The 19101-nt window shown below is 42.1% G+C and overlaps 4 protein-coding genes across 6 annotated transcripts; 3 read left to right on the forward strand and 1 right to left on the reverse strand.

Moving 5' to 3' along the window:
• Positions 1 to 123: 123 nt before the first annotated feature.
• Positions 124 to 7378, forward strand: gen1 (GEN1 Holliday junction 5' flap endonuclease). Of its 2 annotated transcripts, XM_084699720.1 has the most exons (14): positions 124 to 650; positions 798 to 1014; positions 1170 to 1346; positions 1728 to 1838; positions 1996 to 2069; positions 2191 to 2276; positions 2510 to 2660; positions 2757 to 2793; positions 2894 to 2974; positions 3111 to 3241; positions 3338 to 3399; positions 4089 to 4238; positions 4987 to 6194; positions 6293 to 7378. In XM_084699720.1, exons 1-14 carry the CDS (start codon positions 490 to 492, stop codon positions 6314 to 6316), a joined length of 2670 nt encoding a protein of 889 aa, XP_084555846.1. In that variant the 5' UTR covers positions 124 to 489; the 3' UTR covers positions 6317 to 7378. The 2 variants fall into 2 exon arrangements, with proteins under 2 accessions (XP_084555846.1, XP_084555845.1); XM_084699719.1 differs by having other exon boundaries at positions 4987 to 7378.
• LOC146286951 (uncharacterized) lies at positions 4127 to 14228 on the forward strand. 2 transcript variants are annotated; one of them, XM_084699721.1, is made up of 6 exons: positions 4127 to 4238; positions 11438 to 11520; positions 11615 to 11764; positions 12127 to 12264; positions 12514 to 12630; positions 13018 to 14228. In XM_084699721.1, exons 2-6 carry the CDS (start codon positions 11438 to 11440, stop codon positions 13106 to 13108), a joined length of 579 nt encoding a protein of 192 aa, XP_084555847.1. In that variant the 5' UTR covers positions 4127 to 4238; the 3' UTR covers positions 13109 to 14228. The 2 variants fall into 2 exon arrangements, with proteins under 2 accessions (XP_084555847.1, XP_084555848.1); XM_084699722.1 differs by lacking the exon at positions 4127 to 4238 and adding an exon at positions 8777 to 8958.
• On the forward strand, positions 7586 to 8561 carry msgn1 (mesogenin 1). Its single transcript, XM_084699723.1, has one exon. It carries the CDS (start codon positions 7651 to 7653, stop codon positions 8086 to 8088), a length of 438 nt encoding a protein of 145 aa, XP_084555849.1. The 5' UTR covers positions 7586 to 7650; the 3' UTR covers positions 8089 to 8561.
• A 2494-nt stretch (positions 14229 to 16722) lies between the features above and the next one.
• mrps10 (mitochondrial ribosomal protein S10) lies at positions 16723 to 18986 on the reverse strand. The gene is made up of 7 exons (XM_084700327.1): positions 18908 to 18986; positions 18697 to 18749; positions 18406 to 18475; positions 18128 to 18267; positions 17771 to 17879; positions 17383 to 17472; positions 16723 to 17218 (listed from the first exon to the last, which is right to left on the reverse strand). Exons 1-7 carry the CDS (start codon positions 18977 to 18979, stop codon positions 17138 to 17140), a joined length of 615 nt encoding a protein of 204 aa, XP_084556453.1. The 5' UTR covers positions 18980 to 18986; the 3' UTR covers positions 16723 to 17137.
• Between the last annotated feature and the right edge of the window lie 115 nt (positions 18987 to 19101).

Raw genomic sequence — 19101 nt, forward strand, 5'->3', positions numbered from 1 at the left:
TCAGTCGTTTTATTCTCATTGGCTGAAAGACTGCGAGGGGCAAGGCTCACCAGAACTGAAATCTCAAAACCAAAAAATATATAATCAAATAATCTAGATAATAATGTGTTTAGATGTGTGAAACTGAAAGTGGCAAAATACTCAAAAAGATTGTAGGGTGAAACCAACTTCTCCTAAAAAATAAGATGACCGGAAAGAGGGCTTCAAGGACTCCGGAAATGTGCAGGATATCTGTGTATGCCGCTGAATTTGAAAGTTCGCTCTGCCCTATCCTGTTATGGAAAATATGTTTTATTCTTTAAATATGCTGTATTCCGATGTATTTTCCTAATATAAGTCGTGGCATTTGATCACTACACAGTTGCGTTAGCTTTTTATGTAGACATTCGTCTAGCCAGCCGTACCTGTTGTTGTTGTTTTGTAGTGAAACACCGGGCGCTAAACTGTTCTTTCAGCACGAACTGTGAGAGTGGATATCCAGATCCAGCGATGGGTGTGCACGACCTGTGGTCCATTCTTAGCCCGGTTTGTGAGTCTGTGCCGTTGTACAGCCTCGCTGGAAAGACCCTGGCCGTGGATCTAAGCTTGTGGGTATGTGAGGCACAACACGTCCAAGGAATGATGGGGAAGGTCACCAAGCCACACCTTAGGTAAAAGTGCCACACAATCAATATGTTGTCAGTAAATGTTAAAAACACTGTTACTATAGTTTGTTGGTACTTTCATTGTTTATTTTACTGAAAGAAGGTTGGCCTATATGATCTGCAGTGGCATCCAACCTTACATTTCTCTTCCAGGAACCTGTTTTTCAGAGTCTCGTCTCTCACGCTAATGGGAGTAAAGCTTGTGTTTGTCATGGAAGGAGAGGCTCCAAAACTCAAAGCAGAGACAATGAGGAAAAGGACAGATATGAGATTTGGGGGGTTCAAAAAGCCAATTTCTAAAACCACCACCACTAAAACAACCACTACTAAAGGAACCACCAGGGGGCGCTTTAATGCTGTGCTCAGAGAGGTTTGTTGACTACATGTAAAAAGCTGCACAAGATCCATAAAGTGTAGTAAGACTGTATAACACACACATGCAGGGACATGTGTGTTTGTGTGTAAAATAGCTGAAGAAGGTGAATATCATCTGACCCGACTCCTTCCCCTCTGTCTTCTCTGCAGTGTGCGGAGATGCTGGACTGTCTGGGGGTTCCCTGGGTCACAGCAGCTGGGGAGGCTGAGGCCATGTGTGCCTACCTGGACTCCCAGGGCCTGGTGGACGGCTGCATCACCAATGACGGAGACGCCTTCCTCTACGGCGCTCAGACCGTCTACAGAAACTTCAACATGAACACCAAGGTACACCCCACAATCCGATTGGTAGATCCAATCAAGCATTGTGACGACTTCTAAAGGTTTCGGATGTTTATGTGGATCAGAGTCACACTTTTGGGGGCTTTCATTGTACACTACGAGGCGTCCTGTGAGTATTTGATTGTCGCACAAGAAATAGCAACAATGACGTTGTAGTACAGTCATATCTTAGCTTTGTCAGGCAAACAACCTCACAGGGAATCAACCATGACCTTGCAGGGCCACCAACATTCTTTTAAGTCACAGGTTAATGAAACCACTAACTTGTAAAGGATCTTGCTCAGGCAGTCAAATAAGCCCTCCACTAGATTCTAATTTCTCCAATAACACAGAGACTTGTATTATTGATTGTTGTCCCCCTGGCAGGATCCTCAGGTTGACTGCTACAAGATGCCCCGGGTCCAGTTAGAGCTGCACCTGGAAAGGGAAACTCTAGTTGGCCTGGCCATCCTTCTGGGCTGTGATTACATTCCTAAGGTATTCACTTCTAATACTTTTGTCACAAAAGTGATCTGTGAGGGATCATAAACAGCGTTTAAAGTTTGAACTGTAGCCAAAAGACGATACAGTAGGTAGATTATAATATACGGTGTATGTGCATTTACTTTGTTTTGTTTCATTTGACTTCCTCAAGGGTATACCAGGTGTTGGTAAAGAATTGGCGCTGAAGCTTATTAAGACATGCAAAGGACAAACTCTTTTACAAAAGTAAGTACAGCGCATTCACCCCTTCCCCTTGCACAGTCTCCTTTTTAGACCACGGTTCAAAACAACCCCAACCTTGCAGAGGGAGATCAGTGGTATATCTGAGTGTTTCTGACCTTGGCAGATTCCATCAGTGGAGGGAGGAAGGCGTTGGTGTTTCAGGAGAGGGCAGAAAGAAGGTTCCTCACTGCCTGGTGTGCCGCCATCCCGGTGAGTCTTGCCCTCATCTCCCCTCAGCCTCTGGTGTGGACGAGAGGTGTGAAGCAGAGGGAGGGGGGGGGATTCAGGATGATTACATGACGTGTACGTGCTTGATTAAAGCCACCATGCTGTGCTATGACAGGCACCTACATGTGAGGGGCTGTGTTTGGCAAATGTGATTCCAGTGTTGTGGTTCCCTCTCTCTCTCTGTCTCTCTCTCTCTCTCTTGCTCTACTGTGCAGGGTCAGCTAAGGCCCATGAACGCGCTGGCTGTGTATTGTGTGACAGTAAACACTTCTGTGAGCCCAAGGACTACGATTACCAGTGCCCCTGTGACTGGCATCGCTATGAGCCAACTTACCAAACTTCTTCAGTTGAAGCCAGCATCAGGAAGTAAGCGTAATAATGAGAGAAAAAAAAACGTACAGATGTTAAATGACATGCTCATCCTAAAGTAAAATACCTATTGACTTCATTACGTTCCTCTAGGAAAACTCTGGCCAGTGATCAATTCCCTTTCACAGAGGTAAAGTGAATAGTGTTATATTTTAGTTATTGAATTTGCAAAAAGCACTATGACTTGTCTGCATCAACATAGACTATTTTGTTCTTTTTGCATTTTTCAGATTGTCAATGAATTTCTGATTGCTAAAGACAAGCCTGTGCACCATTTCAAAAGGAGAAAACCAAATATGTTGTTGATGCAGGTACACAATTGATTCTGATGTTTTATGTAGGTAGATGAAAAATGCATAAGAAATGTGTTTCTGTTAAGGGGTATCATTGTATAATACACATCATAGTTTAAATGTTTTTAAACATTAATGTTGTAATTCTTTCTAGAACTTTGCACATGATAAAATGGAGTGGCCGAAGCACTACACAAGTGCAAAGGTTTTGGTCTTGATGACATACAGTGAGCTGATGAACAGAAGACATGGGAGAGAGACATCGTCACAGATTCAACCACTACAGTAGGTGTTGACTGAACACTCATTCATTGGTTGTTATCCTGAGAGAAAACACCTTCGACATGACACAACATGTCATGTTTTCTGTTGTGTACGCAGAATATGGAAACCACGAGTGAGAAATGCGGTGGCCTGCTTCGAAGTGATCTGGAGGAAACCAGGTCAGCTCGAGCCACTGTAAAACACTTGTATCTTCATTTGAATATTTAGTAAAATGGTATCTTAGGCCCACTAGGCTTCCATTCATGTCTGGGAAACTGGGCCTTAGTGTTATTGTTTATGAAACGAATAAGATGTTAAGTGTTGCCATTTAAGTGTTTAATATTGTCCTTATGATATCAGGGTAGACTCAATTAAAGGGCTATTTCATCTATTCATGCGGTACCATCTACGGGACTTAACTCACACAATGTCGAAGGATCCCTTTAGGTTTTGTGTGGCAGTGTTGTGAGTGACCCTCGCATGGGCCCAAACTCCTGTAAACGTGGTCTGCTTGTCACCGGGTTGTCTGTTAGTGACTTGATGTGAGGTTGGGTACAGAGGTGACGGATAAGCCCCAACACCACCAGGTGCTAAAGCAGCTTCCTCCACAGGCTGGGAAAACTGTCATATCAAAGTCCCTCTTTGCTAACAACCTCATCTGATATTTTGTTCCTCCAGAGAATCTGAATCACCATTTAGGTTTGATACTACATATACAAAAATCATGTATATTGTTAAGGATAGCAAGTCACTTGAACGACTGCAACATGTAACAGTAACCAAAATACTGTTGATGCCTCTTTCACCATTGCCTTTCGGTATATATTAAACGAGTGTTTGTTTGACTAGGTTCCATTTTGTGTGTCAGATCACTATGTGTTTCCTGAGGAGCACGCTGCAGCGAGCCGGGAGGAGGTGAGGACGGTGGAGGAAGAGGCTCTGTTCCGTGTGGCCTACCCAGAGGTGGTGGAGCTCTACCTGGCAGAGAAGGCCCTGGCGGAGAAGAAGAAGACCATGAGTAAGGCTGACAACGCTTCCTGCTCTCATTACTGCTGTCTGTTGGTAAAAACATAAAGAAAGACACTACGAAAGCCAATTTTTCTAAAAGGATAAGCCCCATTATTGAAGTGATACTATTTATTTGTATTTAATTTTTTTTGGGGGGGGGAATATATATATTTGGTGAGCATACGTGAATTGTTATGTAAACTGGGTAACATAAGAAATATAATATTTTAAAAATGTGGCTGATTTTCTAAATCAGGAGGCCCCAAAATTGAGTCCTGATCCCCGTTACCCCAGTTCCAAAGCGGGGTGTCGTGATCAAAGGCACCTGGAGCTTTGCGATGTTTTTCCGGGTCTCTCTTAAAAGCGCCTCTGACACCTAGAAATGCAGGGCTTGGCAGCTCTAACCCCCAGCATCACAGGCTTTGATGAGCCAAAGGTGTCTGTCACACAGTAGCTGCTGTCAGTTTAGACAGGTTGGGGTGCGCTCCCCTTGAAGAGCTCTGCTGTAGAGCAGAGCTTCCTGAAGGGTGGAAGGAGGCCATGTTAGGGCATGTGCAAGGATACCTCAGCAGAGACTTCAAAATCAATCTGGTGGTGGCAAAGCTGTACCTAGCTAATGTAATTGTACTTTGTTGCATTTCTTTTGTTTTGAAAATAGGTCAATAGTGTCAAAATGGAGATGTACTAGTTAAAGCCGATTTGAGACGTGATTGTGATGACTAGTAAGTCAATTTGATCACCTCGTTGACTCATTTCAGAGAGCAAACCGAAGAGCAAAAAAGAGGAACCAGCTGATGCGTGTGATGGAGTTTCTGACCTCCTGAGCCAGATGTCTTTGCATGGTTCGGCCACTGAAAGAAACCCACAACAGCCTAACCGTGAGCCCAATCCACCTACCGTGATTCATCTCAGACCAGAGAGAGTCCCTCTTCTGTCCTCTGAGCAGTGTGTGAGCCCAGGGGACGAGGCCCCTCCAGAAGCTTCTACCAAGCCTCTGAGAACAGAGGTGGGATCCCCTCCCTCTTTGGCCTCCTCTTGGAAAGGTCCGGAAATGGCATCATCTCCGTCCATCTCAACAGTGATGGACGCACTCCACCTAAGCGACATCGACTGGGAGGCTATGTCTTTCACTTCCTCGCCAACCCCCCCTATGACCAGCACTAATATTGCGGGTCCCAAGCCTGTCAGAACTTCGCAGGACAATGTCGAGCAAAGGGAGAGGAAAACAACACAGGCTTCATCATCTGATCTCAGACCAGCTGAGTCAACATCCTCAGAGCCGTGTCAGTCAGACTTTTCCCTTAGAGACAGGGTTCTTAAGAGAAATACATTCCAATCTGTGAAGATCATGGAGCTGCACCATGATCATGTCACAAAGCATGTGAACTCTGTTTCAAAGCCCATAAATCCTATCTATTCTCATAACCAGGGTTTCAAGCCAACTGTACTGATTCCTAATAAAGACCTGATTGATCACAAGCCAGTAAGGAAGCCCCCGAATGGCAACAAACTAGCTCCATTGGTTGATAAGGACCAGAATGGGACCTATGAGCTCCACCCTGTATCTTCAAACCAAAAGCTCTCAAAAGACACCCACAGATCCTCGGCACAACAAGTACAAAGATCTAAAGACGATGGGTCTGGTAAATGCAAACCTAAACACAAGTATACATTTGTAAAGGCAGCCATTTCGTCCTCCTCTGTCCTACCACTGCGAAGCCACTCTGAGCCCGGTGAGGGAGACAAAAACAGCAAACGACACCATGCGACCATGAAGAGCGTGTGCACCAGTGTGTGTTCTTCCAGTGAGGACAGCGATGTGGAGAACCGCCAACCAGAAACCCAGAGGAGGGCTACAGACAAGCCCAGGTGCCTCAACCTCACCGACTACCCGCTGAAGCCCGTCTCTGTACCCAGCATCACCAAGGTAGCCTCGGAAACCATACCTGCCAGCGTGGTTGGACAGGTGCGACATAGTTGTGTTCCTTCCAAGGTGAAATACCAGCTTGTGCCACTGAAACCAGCTACCATTGTTGGTGATGATGTGTTCATTCAAATCCCTAGTTCACCGGTGACCATTTCCGATGACGATGACTCGGTGGTTTGTGCTGAGAGCCCACTGCCACTGGCTGAGCGGCTGAGGCTGAAGTTCTTGAAGTAAATGTTGTAGTGTTGTAGGTGATTTAAATGGAGGGACCCATTCTTTGTTTGTATATGTTGTACTGAAGTGGAGAGGATTTTTTTTTAATTAGTGCAGTAATAAAATATAAAAGTGATTTGGGGATGTTTATGATTTGGTAGAATTATTCAACACCCTTTACCAGTATCTATATTTTTTGCGTTTTTCGAAATATTTGCCTACTTTTTTATTGCTTCATCCAAGTTCAAGCAAAAGGCACTACAGCAAATGATTGCTAGGTCGATATTGCATCCATTTTGTTGCCTTGGTTGATCAATCATACAACTTTCTGTAGAGCTATTTATTATTGTCTTATTTGAGAAGTAAACGTCCTTATAAATACATAAACAATCACTTGGTAAAAAATAAAAATAATTTCACAGATATAGACTGGGGCGCAGAGGTTCTCGTCGTCACTGGCTCCCCAACAGTTGAGGGTTTATGACCCGCCCTGTGCTGGTTCTTTTGATCAGTAGTGACTCGTTGCACACCTTTCCAGACATGAAAGGCCTGTCAGGTTAGTGCGTCTCACGGAGTCTCGGTGACAGCTGCATCCTCCTTGCTCGTGTGCGTAATGACATCCTCCGTAAGAACATCCGGCAAACCAATCTGTGGGTTTATAATTTGCTGTAAAATACCGGAAAGAAGACAAACTTTCAAATATATTATTTGTGTTGTGCATTTTGTTAGCCGGTACTTGATGTGCGTAATGTTTTTTACGCGCCCGCGAACTGTGAATTCCACCTCATTACAGGGATTTTCTTACATCAGTATATTTGGGTTATTTGTCTTTCTGCATAGGCCGCCTACCGTCGGCCGCCTACGTTGTCTTTTTTGTATGTTCCATAAATTGTCTCTCCATGCCAGAATAAAAACATGCACGCTGCTCATCATGTCAAGGACGTGTGAAAAGCCCATGTGTAACAGCCACCTTTCATTCGTTCATTAAACGAATCACATGAAACTGATAATTGATGTCGTGTCGTCTTTTAGAACGATTGCCCACAAAGGAAAATCCAATTATTTTTCTTTCTTTTACACATTATCCGTCTATTTAGCCATATTCGCACTTTGGTGACAACTAACGACGTCCTTCGGGAAAGGTCGCATTTTGGCACTTAAAGTTCTTTGAACTTTTCGCCTCAGCTGTGAACTCATAAAATGCAGGAAAGCTGCCTCGGTATAAAACGGTTCACCTTACCTTTCCTCAGAATTTGCTCTTCATCTGGCGCTATTGTCACGCATGGAGACTCGGTCTGCAGATATTACTAACATGGATGATAGTGACATAGAAATTGTAACAGCAAAAATTCTCTCCACTTGGGATTGGAAAGCACAAGAAAGGGAATTTGGAAGCAGTCAATCCACCTCACCCGAGTCATCATTTGACTCGATGTGCTCCTCACCAGATACTTTTTCCTACGACAAATCAGGAGGCAGCCCGACCTTGTGCACTTCGCAGAAGCTGACCAAACCAAAAATGTCGACTAAGAGGCGAATGAAGGCGAGCGAGAGGGAGAAAATGCGAATGAGGAGTCTAGCAGAGGCTTTACACCAACTCCGCGACTACCTGCCTCCGGATTACAGTAAAAGAGGCCAGCCGCTGACCAAAATCCAAACTCTTAAATTCACCATTGAATACATCAAAGAACTTTCAAACATTCTGAACTGTGCGCAATGATGTGCGCAAAACTGGCAATTTGAGGAAATAGTACCTGCTGTAGGCCTGTGGTGTGATTGTAAACCATTGGCAAAAAGTTTGGTTCGGTTTGTTTCATACCTATTTGCATGAGAGTGGTGATGCTGTCTTTAATAACTTAATTTCCATATTATTTTAATATTTTCATGCCCCATGTCTGTAAATATTTGGTATTATGTGGGCACTTGAAAAGTACTCTTGACATTTGCTTTCATAGTGTCATTGTTTTCATGATGAATTAAATGTAGGCTATAATTTGGGCTTTGCATATTATTGTATATCCATTTCTGTTGCCACACTTTTATTTGATAATTTCTGCGAGGTCCAATCTACAAATAGGCCATATTCTTAAGGCTTTTAGCCATACCCCAATTTAATTTAATTGTCCCTATGACTGGTTGCACTGGTTTAAATATTTTACTGGTTATGGGCTGATATGTTGTTGAGCTAGGTTTCTGTAGGCTAATGCAATCAATTTCTCATAAGTAACACATATCAATAGGCTATTAAAAAACAAACATTAAACCTATTTATTTGACCAATAATGGTGTCAAATTTAAGGCCATCGCAATGATGAAGATCGACCAATCGCAGAGCCGTTTAATTTCCTGGGGGCGTGGCTCTCCTTTACAATGTATCCTTGACAAGGCAATCTGAGCCTTCGATGTATTCGGGTCGGCTGAAGTCGCCATTTCAAAGCGTAATAGGGACAGGGTGCACGGTACAACATTTTTTACGTTTCTATTTTTCTATGCATATTATTAATTTTTTAAGTATTTAAAGAAAAAACAACAGTATTTTGTTTTTTTTCTGGACCATCCTCGCCTTACTACAACATAGAGGTTGGCAACAGTAAGTCATTCCTTCTGTATTATTTCACAGCAACATATTAGGAACGCCCCTGAAAATGTGAAATCCTTTGGTACTTACTCATTCATACGAATGATCCGAAGTGTTTATATCATAACTAATACATTGTCTGCACATTAACCCATCTTCGATGCGAACCAAAACAGGTTAAGGGAAATTTCCCTCCTCATCTCCTCAACCGAATAAACATTAGCTGTATACATATATATATATATATATATATATATATTAGAAACGTGCTATTTCTATGGTCAACAGTTGGAAAATTATTTGCATTTATTCCATAGGGATTCCTATATAACCCTAGTTAGACCATGTACGGTTTAAAGCCTCATGATATTAAAGTATAATATCTGCTGAAGTGAACATTTTAATCGTTGCTCCATAATAAATAATTATGTAACTGTAACTGTAAAAACTGTAACTGTCAAGCTCAGTGATCTGAGAAATGTAACCTGCAGAGGAAAAGCACAATTTATGAAGACGTGTATTGTGAAGGAAATAATCCTTAAATTTAAATTAATCTTCAATTTGGGTATAGTTCAAACCTCCAAGGAGCTTCAAATCATATAAACTTTATTGTGAGGAGATATTGAGTCCTTAACAACACCTCCATATGGCTACTGCAGGATTCGTTTTTGACATGGTAAAACAAGCAGAAAGAAACTGTCCTTATTTCCACAGAGCACTTCAGGCAGTTTTTAAAATGCCACACCAATGGATAGGTCAGGTTCTTACCATTATGTGTGTGTGTGTGTGTGTGTGTGTGTGTGTGTGGGGGGGGGGGGGGCTTTTGATTCTCAAAGAAAATTCACCAGCTGTCAGCATGTAGATGTGGTGTGTCTGTGTTGTGTCTCTACCCCAGTCTCTCCTGTTCCCCCGTTATCCACCACACTCAGCCCCACTCCCAGCCCCACTCCTGCCCCCTCTCCCAGCCTTGCAATGATGCAGGTGCTACATTCTCCTATGGGCCCAGGCCTCTGCACTATTAATACTCTACGTTGTACAGCAGTATTCCTCAGCAGCTCTCCTCCATGCCACTCTGACTGCGAAACTCCCATGACACAGATTGGTTGAATCAGACTACCCCCCCCCCCCCTCTCCTTCTCCTTCTGAATCCCCAGCTACAGTATGTGACTGGAACTATTTATGAATCTCCTGTGAGCGTTTCATGTTTCAGCCAGTTATTAATTGTGATCATGTCATGTCAAGATTTGCTTTAAAGGATCTTGAAGGATCTCTACATGTGTGTGTGTGTGTGGGGGGGATATTCTTTATCTTATGTGTCTTTTTGAAGACCATGCACTGTTCGACAAGCCTTTTAATAACATCTGATGTTATAGGGACACCCTGTGTTCTAGTGTAGATGGTCAGCCACTAAATATTGTGGGACTGCAACTGACTTTTTGATTACCTTGTAGCTTCAGGACGGCTTGATTTATCTTCTCAACCATTTATTAATTTAGCCCCAGGAAATGAAATCTGTGTGATTTCCCTGTCTTCTAAAGGCTTTGTAAAAGTTATAGCTGAAATCAGTAGCACCTTATTAACAACACAGTACCCCTCTCTTCAACATTGCTGTAAACACCCAAGCTCATTAGCTGGACGTCTGGGTTTAACTGGCTGATGTTGTTGAGTGAGAGGCCTTAGACTTCATTATATTCTAACCCTAACCCTTTACCTATTCAACTTTGCCCCTTATTCAAATGTGATACAGGTGGTTTCCACCTGAACAGATGGCAGATTAGATGACCGGCAGTAGGTGATGTCCCCACAGTGCTGGCTGATGCGCGATCAATTTCACACTCCCCATTAGGATCACCCAGGGTTGTATCAAGTAGGCCTTTTCAACTGTACACTTTATCCGTGAGAGGAATTGTAGGTGGTTTGTCTGCATACTAATTTGATAAGAAAATGTGTAGGTCTACCCCTCAATTTTCTAGTTTGCTAGTCCCTACTGAAAGTCAAACCCTAATGGAACTAAGACATACATCCTACTGATCTCTTTAAAACTTTAGTTTATAAATAAGGTTTACTTCCGATGATAAAGTTGGTAGGCTGTGTGTCCGCGGACACTAGACCACAGCTTTTATAAATAGATCACTCACTGTTATGCTCTCCCGAGTCAGTGTCATGAAGATTTCTATGGGAAAGATTTTGGGGCCACTAGCCTCAAAATACTAAAGTGTTCATCTTCTGTCCTTGAACGGATGTACTATGACGATATCATAACTCATCATGGACTGTAAGTCTCTACTGTCTCCTTACTGTCTTACGCTGAATGCCTTGTGTCATATATATATATAGAACTGAATGATGACCTATGACCTCTGTGCAATAGGAGCCAAACCTAACTGAAAAGTCTTACAATCCGTGAGCATATGAGCCACTGGAACGTTTTATTGAAGGTCTTCGTTAAAGGCTGGTAATCTGACTGCACCACATGTGATGTCTGTTGCAGATGGCAGACACAGAACAGGTCACAGAAACCACACAAACCTCCCAAGATGCATCTGAGGAATCATTATCAGAGAGCAAAGCCAGGTCTGTCATGTGAGCATTTCTGGCCAGCATCTAATTTTGCATCCCTCCAACACATCCATCCATATGATGTTTGTTTTTTTCGCTACCTCTACAGGGGTCGCGGGTTCAAAAGTCAAGGTCGAGTGGGTCGGATGGGCCGGGGCTTTCGTGGTGGGCGGGGCATGATGACGAAAGGCTTTGGTCCCCCTGGGCGTGGCAGGGGCCGAGGGCGTGACATGCTCATGAACGGATTTGGGCCTATGAGGTAACAGTACTGGATACAATAGTTGTACATGAGGTTAAAGTATGATGTGAATGATCTGCACACACTATAAGAGATGTTTTGTCATGTGTTGGTCATCCAATCCAACTACAGTATATCAGTATTTTATTTTGGGTTCTCACTGTCAAAGTAAACCACTTTCGAGGTTTGGAAAGAGACAGCGCTGAAGGAGTCAGTGGGATTAGTTTGATCTTTATCAGGCGAGCTGTGCAGTTTGTATAAACATGATTGACAGGTATTCACATGGAATGTTCCTTCCTCAAAGCCTATTCTTGTTTTTCTCCAATGGTTGGAATGACATAACAAATGACTCATTCTCCCATGATGCATTGCCTCTCCTGCAGGAGAGGGATAGGAAGGATGCGCCCATACCCAGACTTCAGGGGTAGACGTGGAGGAAGGGGTGGGCCTATGCACATGGGTCCTCCGCCTCCCCCACCCCCTCCCTTGCACCTCAGAGGGCCCTACCCGCCCATGCACAGGTGAAACACACCATATATGTGATCTATAGGGTCACTGTGGAACTAGATTTTAACCACATTACGCCCTAAGTCATCAGTAAAATAGAAAATAGATTGGACTTAAAATGGTGAATGGCACTAATATCATGCAAGTCGTCTGGGTCTTTATCAATTCATCAGCTTTTATGTAGCTATCTTAACAACCATGGATAGGTTCTCCAAGGAGTTCCTTTTTGACATGATGTCCTGATATCATCTTGTCCCTCGTAGACATGGCCCCCCTCCCCCCCTGGGACATCCAGGGTTCCGAGGGCGACCCCCTCACCTGCGTGGACGGGGTATGCCCCACGGCCCCCCTCGACCCTTCCACCCCAGAGGCCCCCGAGGGTAAGAAGTTCACTAACACCACATTCACAGAACATCCTCTCCTCTCTACAGCTCTAAAAGAATATCCAGCTTCCCTCCCTTCCATTTCCAATGCCTTCCCATTTCCCCTGCCTTTTCCATTCAGTTCATTTTGAATCAAATTATTTAAAAAAACATTAGGTAAAGACCTCCATTTAGGGCCAATAGATCATAAACCCTGCTCAAATTCATGGGCGCCTGTTCTAAATAGTGCATGAAACGGTTTAGGTGAACATACCAAAACTGAAAATGACCTTTATATTAGCACAGTATGTGAAGGGGGAGACCGTCCAGTGCACTACACTCCAGAGTGTGCCTCCTAGTGGCAGAGCAAGAGAATCAAATATGTCATTTTATCCTTTTACACAGCTACCACAATGGACCAGCTTCTCCTCCGCAACACCCACCAGCTGGTAGAGGCCAGAGGTGGCCAGGGGCCCCTGGTGGCCGACGCTTTTAACGCAGCCTGACCCCAAAATAAATAAACAAGTTACTTGTTTTGTAGCAAGGTGGGGGTGTATAGGGGCGGCTACACACATACAAAAGTGTCATACAAAGCCTACCTTTTTAAACACAATGTGAAACACTTCCTTTAGCCAAATGCGTATTGATATTGTATAATGGCGGAGAATAGGTGAAACAGACTACAATAAGTGAGGACACTTAAAATGCCTCATACAGTGTAAAACCGTTGTTTATTGTAAATTCTGTTACTAGAAGTAAAAACATGAGCTTGTTTCTTAAAATTAAAATGTTCAGTAAATATTGTAGATGAAACACATTGGAATGATTATTACCCAAGATGAAGGTGTCAACATATCCGTTCTTTAGATGTCCTGTGGTTCTTGTGGTCACCCTGTGAGCCTTAAAAAGTATTTTCCGACCCTCAGTAGAGAGTTCTAGAAGTGTACCACAGTATGTGTCAGTGATAGGGGAAAGACGTGAGAGGAAACAAATACAGGTGAAAAGATACCACAGAGCACAAACAGCCCTCCAGCATCAGTGTACAGTAACTGTAGTGGATGACTCCTTGGACCTCCCTTTCCTTCTGGACATAGTTTGGACATTACTGGACATAGTTTTGTATTACATTACTTCACAAATAGTACACTATCACAACAAACGCTGTGTAGACTCACCTACACATTTTGTAAGTGAGAAGATTATATTGGACATTCATGCATTCATGGCTCCTATACATGCTACTTTATATTATTAATGTGCAGCTATTTTAAATTAATACATATATTGCTGTTTGGAACATGTTTGTGTTCAGCAATCTACAGTATACTATGGAATGACAAAAATAAAATCGATGAATATGAATGGATACTATATTGAACAAATATATATATATATATATTAGTATATCTCTATTATATTTAAAAAGCAAATGACAAAAGTATTTGCTTCATTATACCATAAGATACTATTTCTTGTGTTTAGTTTTGAAGTGTTATTACCTTTATGTAACTGACATAACTTACAATTTGTGAATTTGTGAATGTGCTTTTTGAAAACCGTCAACAGTTTTGACGTAGTCTTGAGAGAAAGAAAAATAAAACTAAACCTAAACTAAACTGTATTCTTTTTACTGGTTATTCAAAGTCACATTCTGAGCATCGCCTCAGTGTCACCCTAAAGCAACCGTACAACAATGTCATGGTGAATGAGGAGAACAACTTTGTTCAAAAATGTATAGGAAGAGAATTATACAGCTACACATAAATATTGCTGTTGTTGTCCTGATGCTTCCATGAAAGCTAAGCAAATTCTCAAACACTGCACATCATTTATGAATGTTCTGTATCCATTATCTAGCTGAATTGCTGCACACATATACACTGGAGCACACATCACCATATTAAAAAAAAAAAAAGTTGGAGGACCAAGGCCGTTAAGGGAATTTAAATCTGTACTGTAGATATAAGATGGGTCGATAAAATATGTTATGATATTTTAGCTGTGCTGAGGGCTGAGGTTAACAGCAACCACAGTTTTGTATTGAACTACTCTGAGGACCACAGTTTGTAGCGTGTGTTCATTTGAAACAGGAAGTGTGCTGGAAATGTACTCCCGCCAAAATATACAAAACGTCAGGCTACAGCATCTAACAATCAGAATTGGAGTGGTAGTCTGTTTAAAAGGAGGACATCATCATCCCCATATGAATTGTGATGTAATATAGGGCCATTTTTAGGAATTTGAGACTTAACTACACATCCCAGGAACAGACAAGTGGTTTATAGTGTCATGATAGTGCTCCAACCTATCCATAGGGTGTCTGTTTAATATTTTTGATAAATGATGCCTCTATTTATCCTCAATTGTTTTGATCTCTTTTGACTTTTTTTCCCCAATCTTGTCCCAGTCTGTTGCAATGCATGCAGTTGCATGTAAAGGTGCAATACCTCCTGCACACATACAGCAGGATAGGGTTGTCTGCATGACGTGAAATGAGAAATCGTGATGTTTAATTTCTAGAATATTTTTCATAATGAAAAATGCACAGATATGTCATGGTCGAAACCCTCCTAAAAGGGGTGATCAAGAACATGAACAGAACATTGGTTTTTCCTCTGCATCACCCAGAACTAGATAACAACCATAGTAAAAGTAGAGCACATCATCTATCCAATGACTCACAGACACACTTTATTTGGTACCCTTACGGCAGAAGACATCAACTGAGGCTCACGTCTAGTCCATTAGCAGCACACACACACACACACATATCACGTCACAGAAGCACACTGCAGGTGTTGCACCTTTTTCTCTCTGTCCATTTTCCCCATCAATAAATAAGTGCTTCTTTGCCTCCCTCCCTCCAGTCTTCTTCCCCTGTCCCAGATGCTATCCTCTTACAATGATGATCACAGACTGACCTTCTTTGTGTCCTGAAAGATCCAGACCGAGCTTCTCTCTCCCTCTCCCCCCATCCCTCTCTCCCTGTGTAGTGATGTGCTGTGTTATACCCACTCTTTCTCCTCTAAGGTGAGACCCATCTTGTGCCCATCTCTCCCTCCCTCTATCCCCAACTCCCTACACCCCTCCCCCCCCAATACCTGCAGATTCTCTTTTACAGGACAGATATGAAGAGAAAGCCCTGCCAGAACGTAGGAGTCCATTGAGCCAGGTGAGACAGACTGGGAGAAAGGAATGTTGAGATAGAAACTCTTTTGGTACGTTCTTGTTACAGGGTCATATGTGTACTGTGAAAACGTGGATCTGCAACGACAAATCATTCGTCTTCTATTCAATAATGATTAGAATCACACTGCATTATGTGTAGCCTACAAAATAATTTATAACAAAGAATAATTGATCTTTTCACATCCTCCTTATGAAGCAGCAGTGGATATAATGATTCCCAAGAGAACAGAATGTTGACAGCGATTGATGAGGCATTAATAATTACCACATGTAAAGTGCAGGGTGTATGTCTGGATTCAGTTTTTTTTGTATTCGATGACAACCTATAAGATTAGTGTGTAAGTATTTCCTGGTCCATCTACTATACCCTCAGTTGTGAGTTTGATAAGTGAAAAGGTAGTATTCTTGCCATTAAAAGGTGACATCCGACCCATTACATTACCTGAATGATCAGCGATTAAGATGATCCCAAAGATGTACTGTAGTCTGCTGCTGTGTGGAGAAGATGAGTCATTCTGGGTCTTTACATAATTAATGCCAAGTGTTCTTTTAGGTTTCGTATATGACTCATCTTGATCCAAGGAGATGAGGGGGGGGGGGTGGCTTGAAATAGAACAGCTCGTACAGGGATAGAGTCCATATGTTGTTGAGAACATGACTGGACTTCATTTTGGGAGGACAATGGACAGACAAGGGGGGAATAGTTTTCGCCTCCTGCTTGTTCTCACAGCACAAGTCTGTTTGTGCAGCATTATTCAATTAAATTAATTTTTCTATTACATTTCTTTTGTTTGCAGTTTATTTTCCTGTACCACAAACACACCGCAGACCATGTTGATAACTGTTGTTCTATTCACTCCCTTATGACAGCACTGCATGTAATTAAAGCTTCATGCACCAAAACAAAACAGGATGCTCAAATGTCATAATTATATATACTTTATTAACAAACAAAATATTACATAATTCAGTCTCACACCATACTTGAAAAACAATAAAACTATTCAAATAAGTTGCAATAAGTTAACTATTCAAATAAGTTGCAAGTTAGCAACCTCTGGTATGAAGTCAACAGCAGACAATTTAAAAAGTTGAGTAATTTTATATTTGACGGATGAGATACTTGCAGTTTACATGTTATCCTGCTTGTTCACCAATGCTGTCACTAGGGTGCAGAAGTGTTTATAACCATACTGATGTCCAAAACCAGAATGTATCAATATATATGTTTAGAACAATCACCTTCTGTTGATCTCTCCAAGAAAGTTGGAGGTTTGATGACGATTGACTTCTCAGAGCATCCAGAGAATGAACAGCTACTCTGTTCACTCCATTCTTACTGGCTGGGCTTCTCTTCAGAGGTCAGGTCCTTCCACATTGGTTCCAGGATGTGTTTAGGAATCTTTTCCATAGCGGTCTGAGGAGATGGAACAATGGACAAGTTAACTACTGTGTGCACATTGGCCAATTGACTAAGCATAAATACCAAATATCAAAGCACAATCTAATTAACAAAGCAATCCAAAATCTTGAGCACGGAATAACATCTTAATGGCTCTCTGTAACATCTGTCAATCATACCTTGGTTACTTCCATGGCCACGCCCTCTGGCAGATTCCTCTGGATGTACTCCAGGTACACATCTGCTGTGCAGCCTGTCACATGACACAGCTGGGGGGGGGGGGGGACAGGGAAGAAGGTAAACATGAGCAACTGATGTCCTACTTCACCCCACTGTTCATCTACCCATTGACTCTTGCCCATAGTCAGTGACAAATAACAATAAGCTATTGGTAACCACCCTTATTTAAGTCTGTTGAGTTACAGGCTTATGGACCACAAGAGGATATTATGATAACCGATGGGGTAAATTGCCTAAACGAACATCCTTGATTACTGTAGTCCTTAAACGGTGGGGAACAGAAATAGAATGAGTTTAGAAAGAATCATGAGGTTATGAGTTCCTCACCTCAATACACCGATAGTGTGTCCTCATCTCATATTGGACTCTGTGCTTCTTGAAGATGTGGACAGACTTGAGCAGTGTAAATTTTTCAATATTTTTGGGAGGCTCAAATCTGATGGCGAACAAGCATGATAGACAATGAGTGAATATTACTTAGCTACATGTCAATCAATCCCACAAGTAAGTAAATAGAATGTTTTTTGAAACATAATTACAATTCAATGAATTATACTATAATATGAAGAGTTTTACCAGTAATGGATTTTAATCATGTTTTGAATAGGCCTACACCAATATTATCAGGTAGTAAGAAGTACGCTATGTAATATTCTGAACTTCTGAGCCTTTGTGACAACTCACACTTTGCCCAGAGTGATGCCCAGCTCTTTGGCTGCCAAAGAGACAAAAAACTCATAACTGTCCAGGACGGCCTTGTCATGGCCCTTCACCAGCACAGACACCTTCTGGAAAAGTACATCAGGCTCCTTTGTTTCTGTCACCTAAAATGAGAACCAGAACACCTGAGTAATGTGTTACCAAGATGTTTAGAAACAAATGTGTAGGGGACATTAAATAAATACATTCCAGACCCGTCTGTATAATATGTGTCAGCTATTCAGGAAAATATATAAACACACCAAAGACGGGATTGATGCAGAGGGCCTTCCAGTGTGGATGCATGCGGTCGACGTCAAAGGAAGCCCGCTACTGTATGAGTAAACAGAAGGCTGTCAAATTCAACCTTTTTAACTCAGCCATTCTGCATAAAGCTTGACTTCTCTATCAATCATGCTTCAGCTTCAACAGTTTGAGGAATTTGTGAGAATACTGAGGCTTTCAAGACTAATGACGAGTGTGATTCCAGTATTCAAATTTTGTGTTTTTAATAAAGGTTAATCTACAAACAAACAAAAATATAGCCTACTTACCGAATAATTGTGCATTGTGTTTGCCCTCTGCAAGCATTTAACGAGCGTGGTCCCTAAGAAAAATATTTTTGGCAAGAGGTGTGAATGACAGCTCGAGAGCTAATCCATCTCTAGAATATATTGCTAGCTGTTGAGCTGCTTAGAAACGTGTAAAATTCCTACCTAAACAATGCAGACGTATGATTTCAAGTTTGCTAAAAACATAACGTACCGATTGCGAGATTCCAACTAATATCCTTGCTGCAGTGCGAATGTTTCGACCAACAGCCATGGGGGTAGCCATGATTCTTTTAAAGTGGCAGTGCACGAATAGAATCTCTAGAGACGATGTTATGCTGCCCCTCTTGTAAAGGATGATAACTACACATTTAGGTGTGACTGCGAGACGTAATTTATTAACGATAT

The sequence above is a fragment of the Hypomesus nipponensis genome, chromosome 6 (genome assembly GCF_054491055.1).
Source record: "Hypomesus nipponensis isolate SF chromosome 6, ASM5449105v1, whole genome shotgun sequence".
Lineage (NCBI taxonomy): Eukaryota > Metazoa > Chordata > Actinopteri > Osmeriformes > Osmeridae > Hypomesus > Hypomesus nipponensis.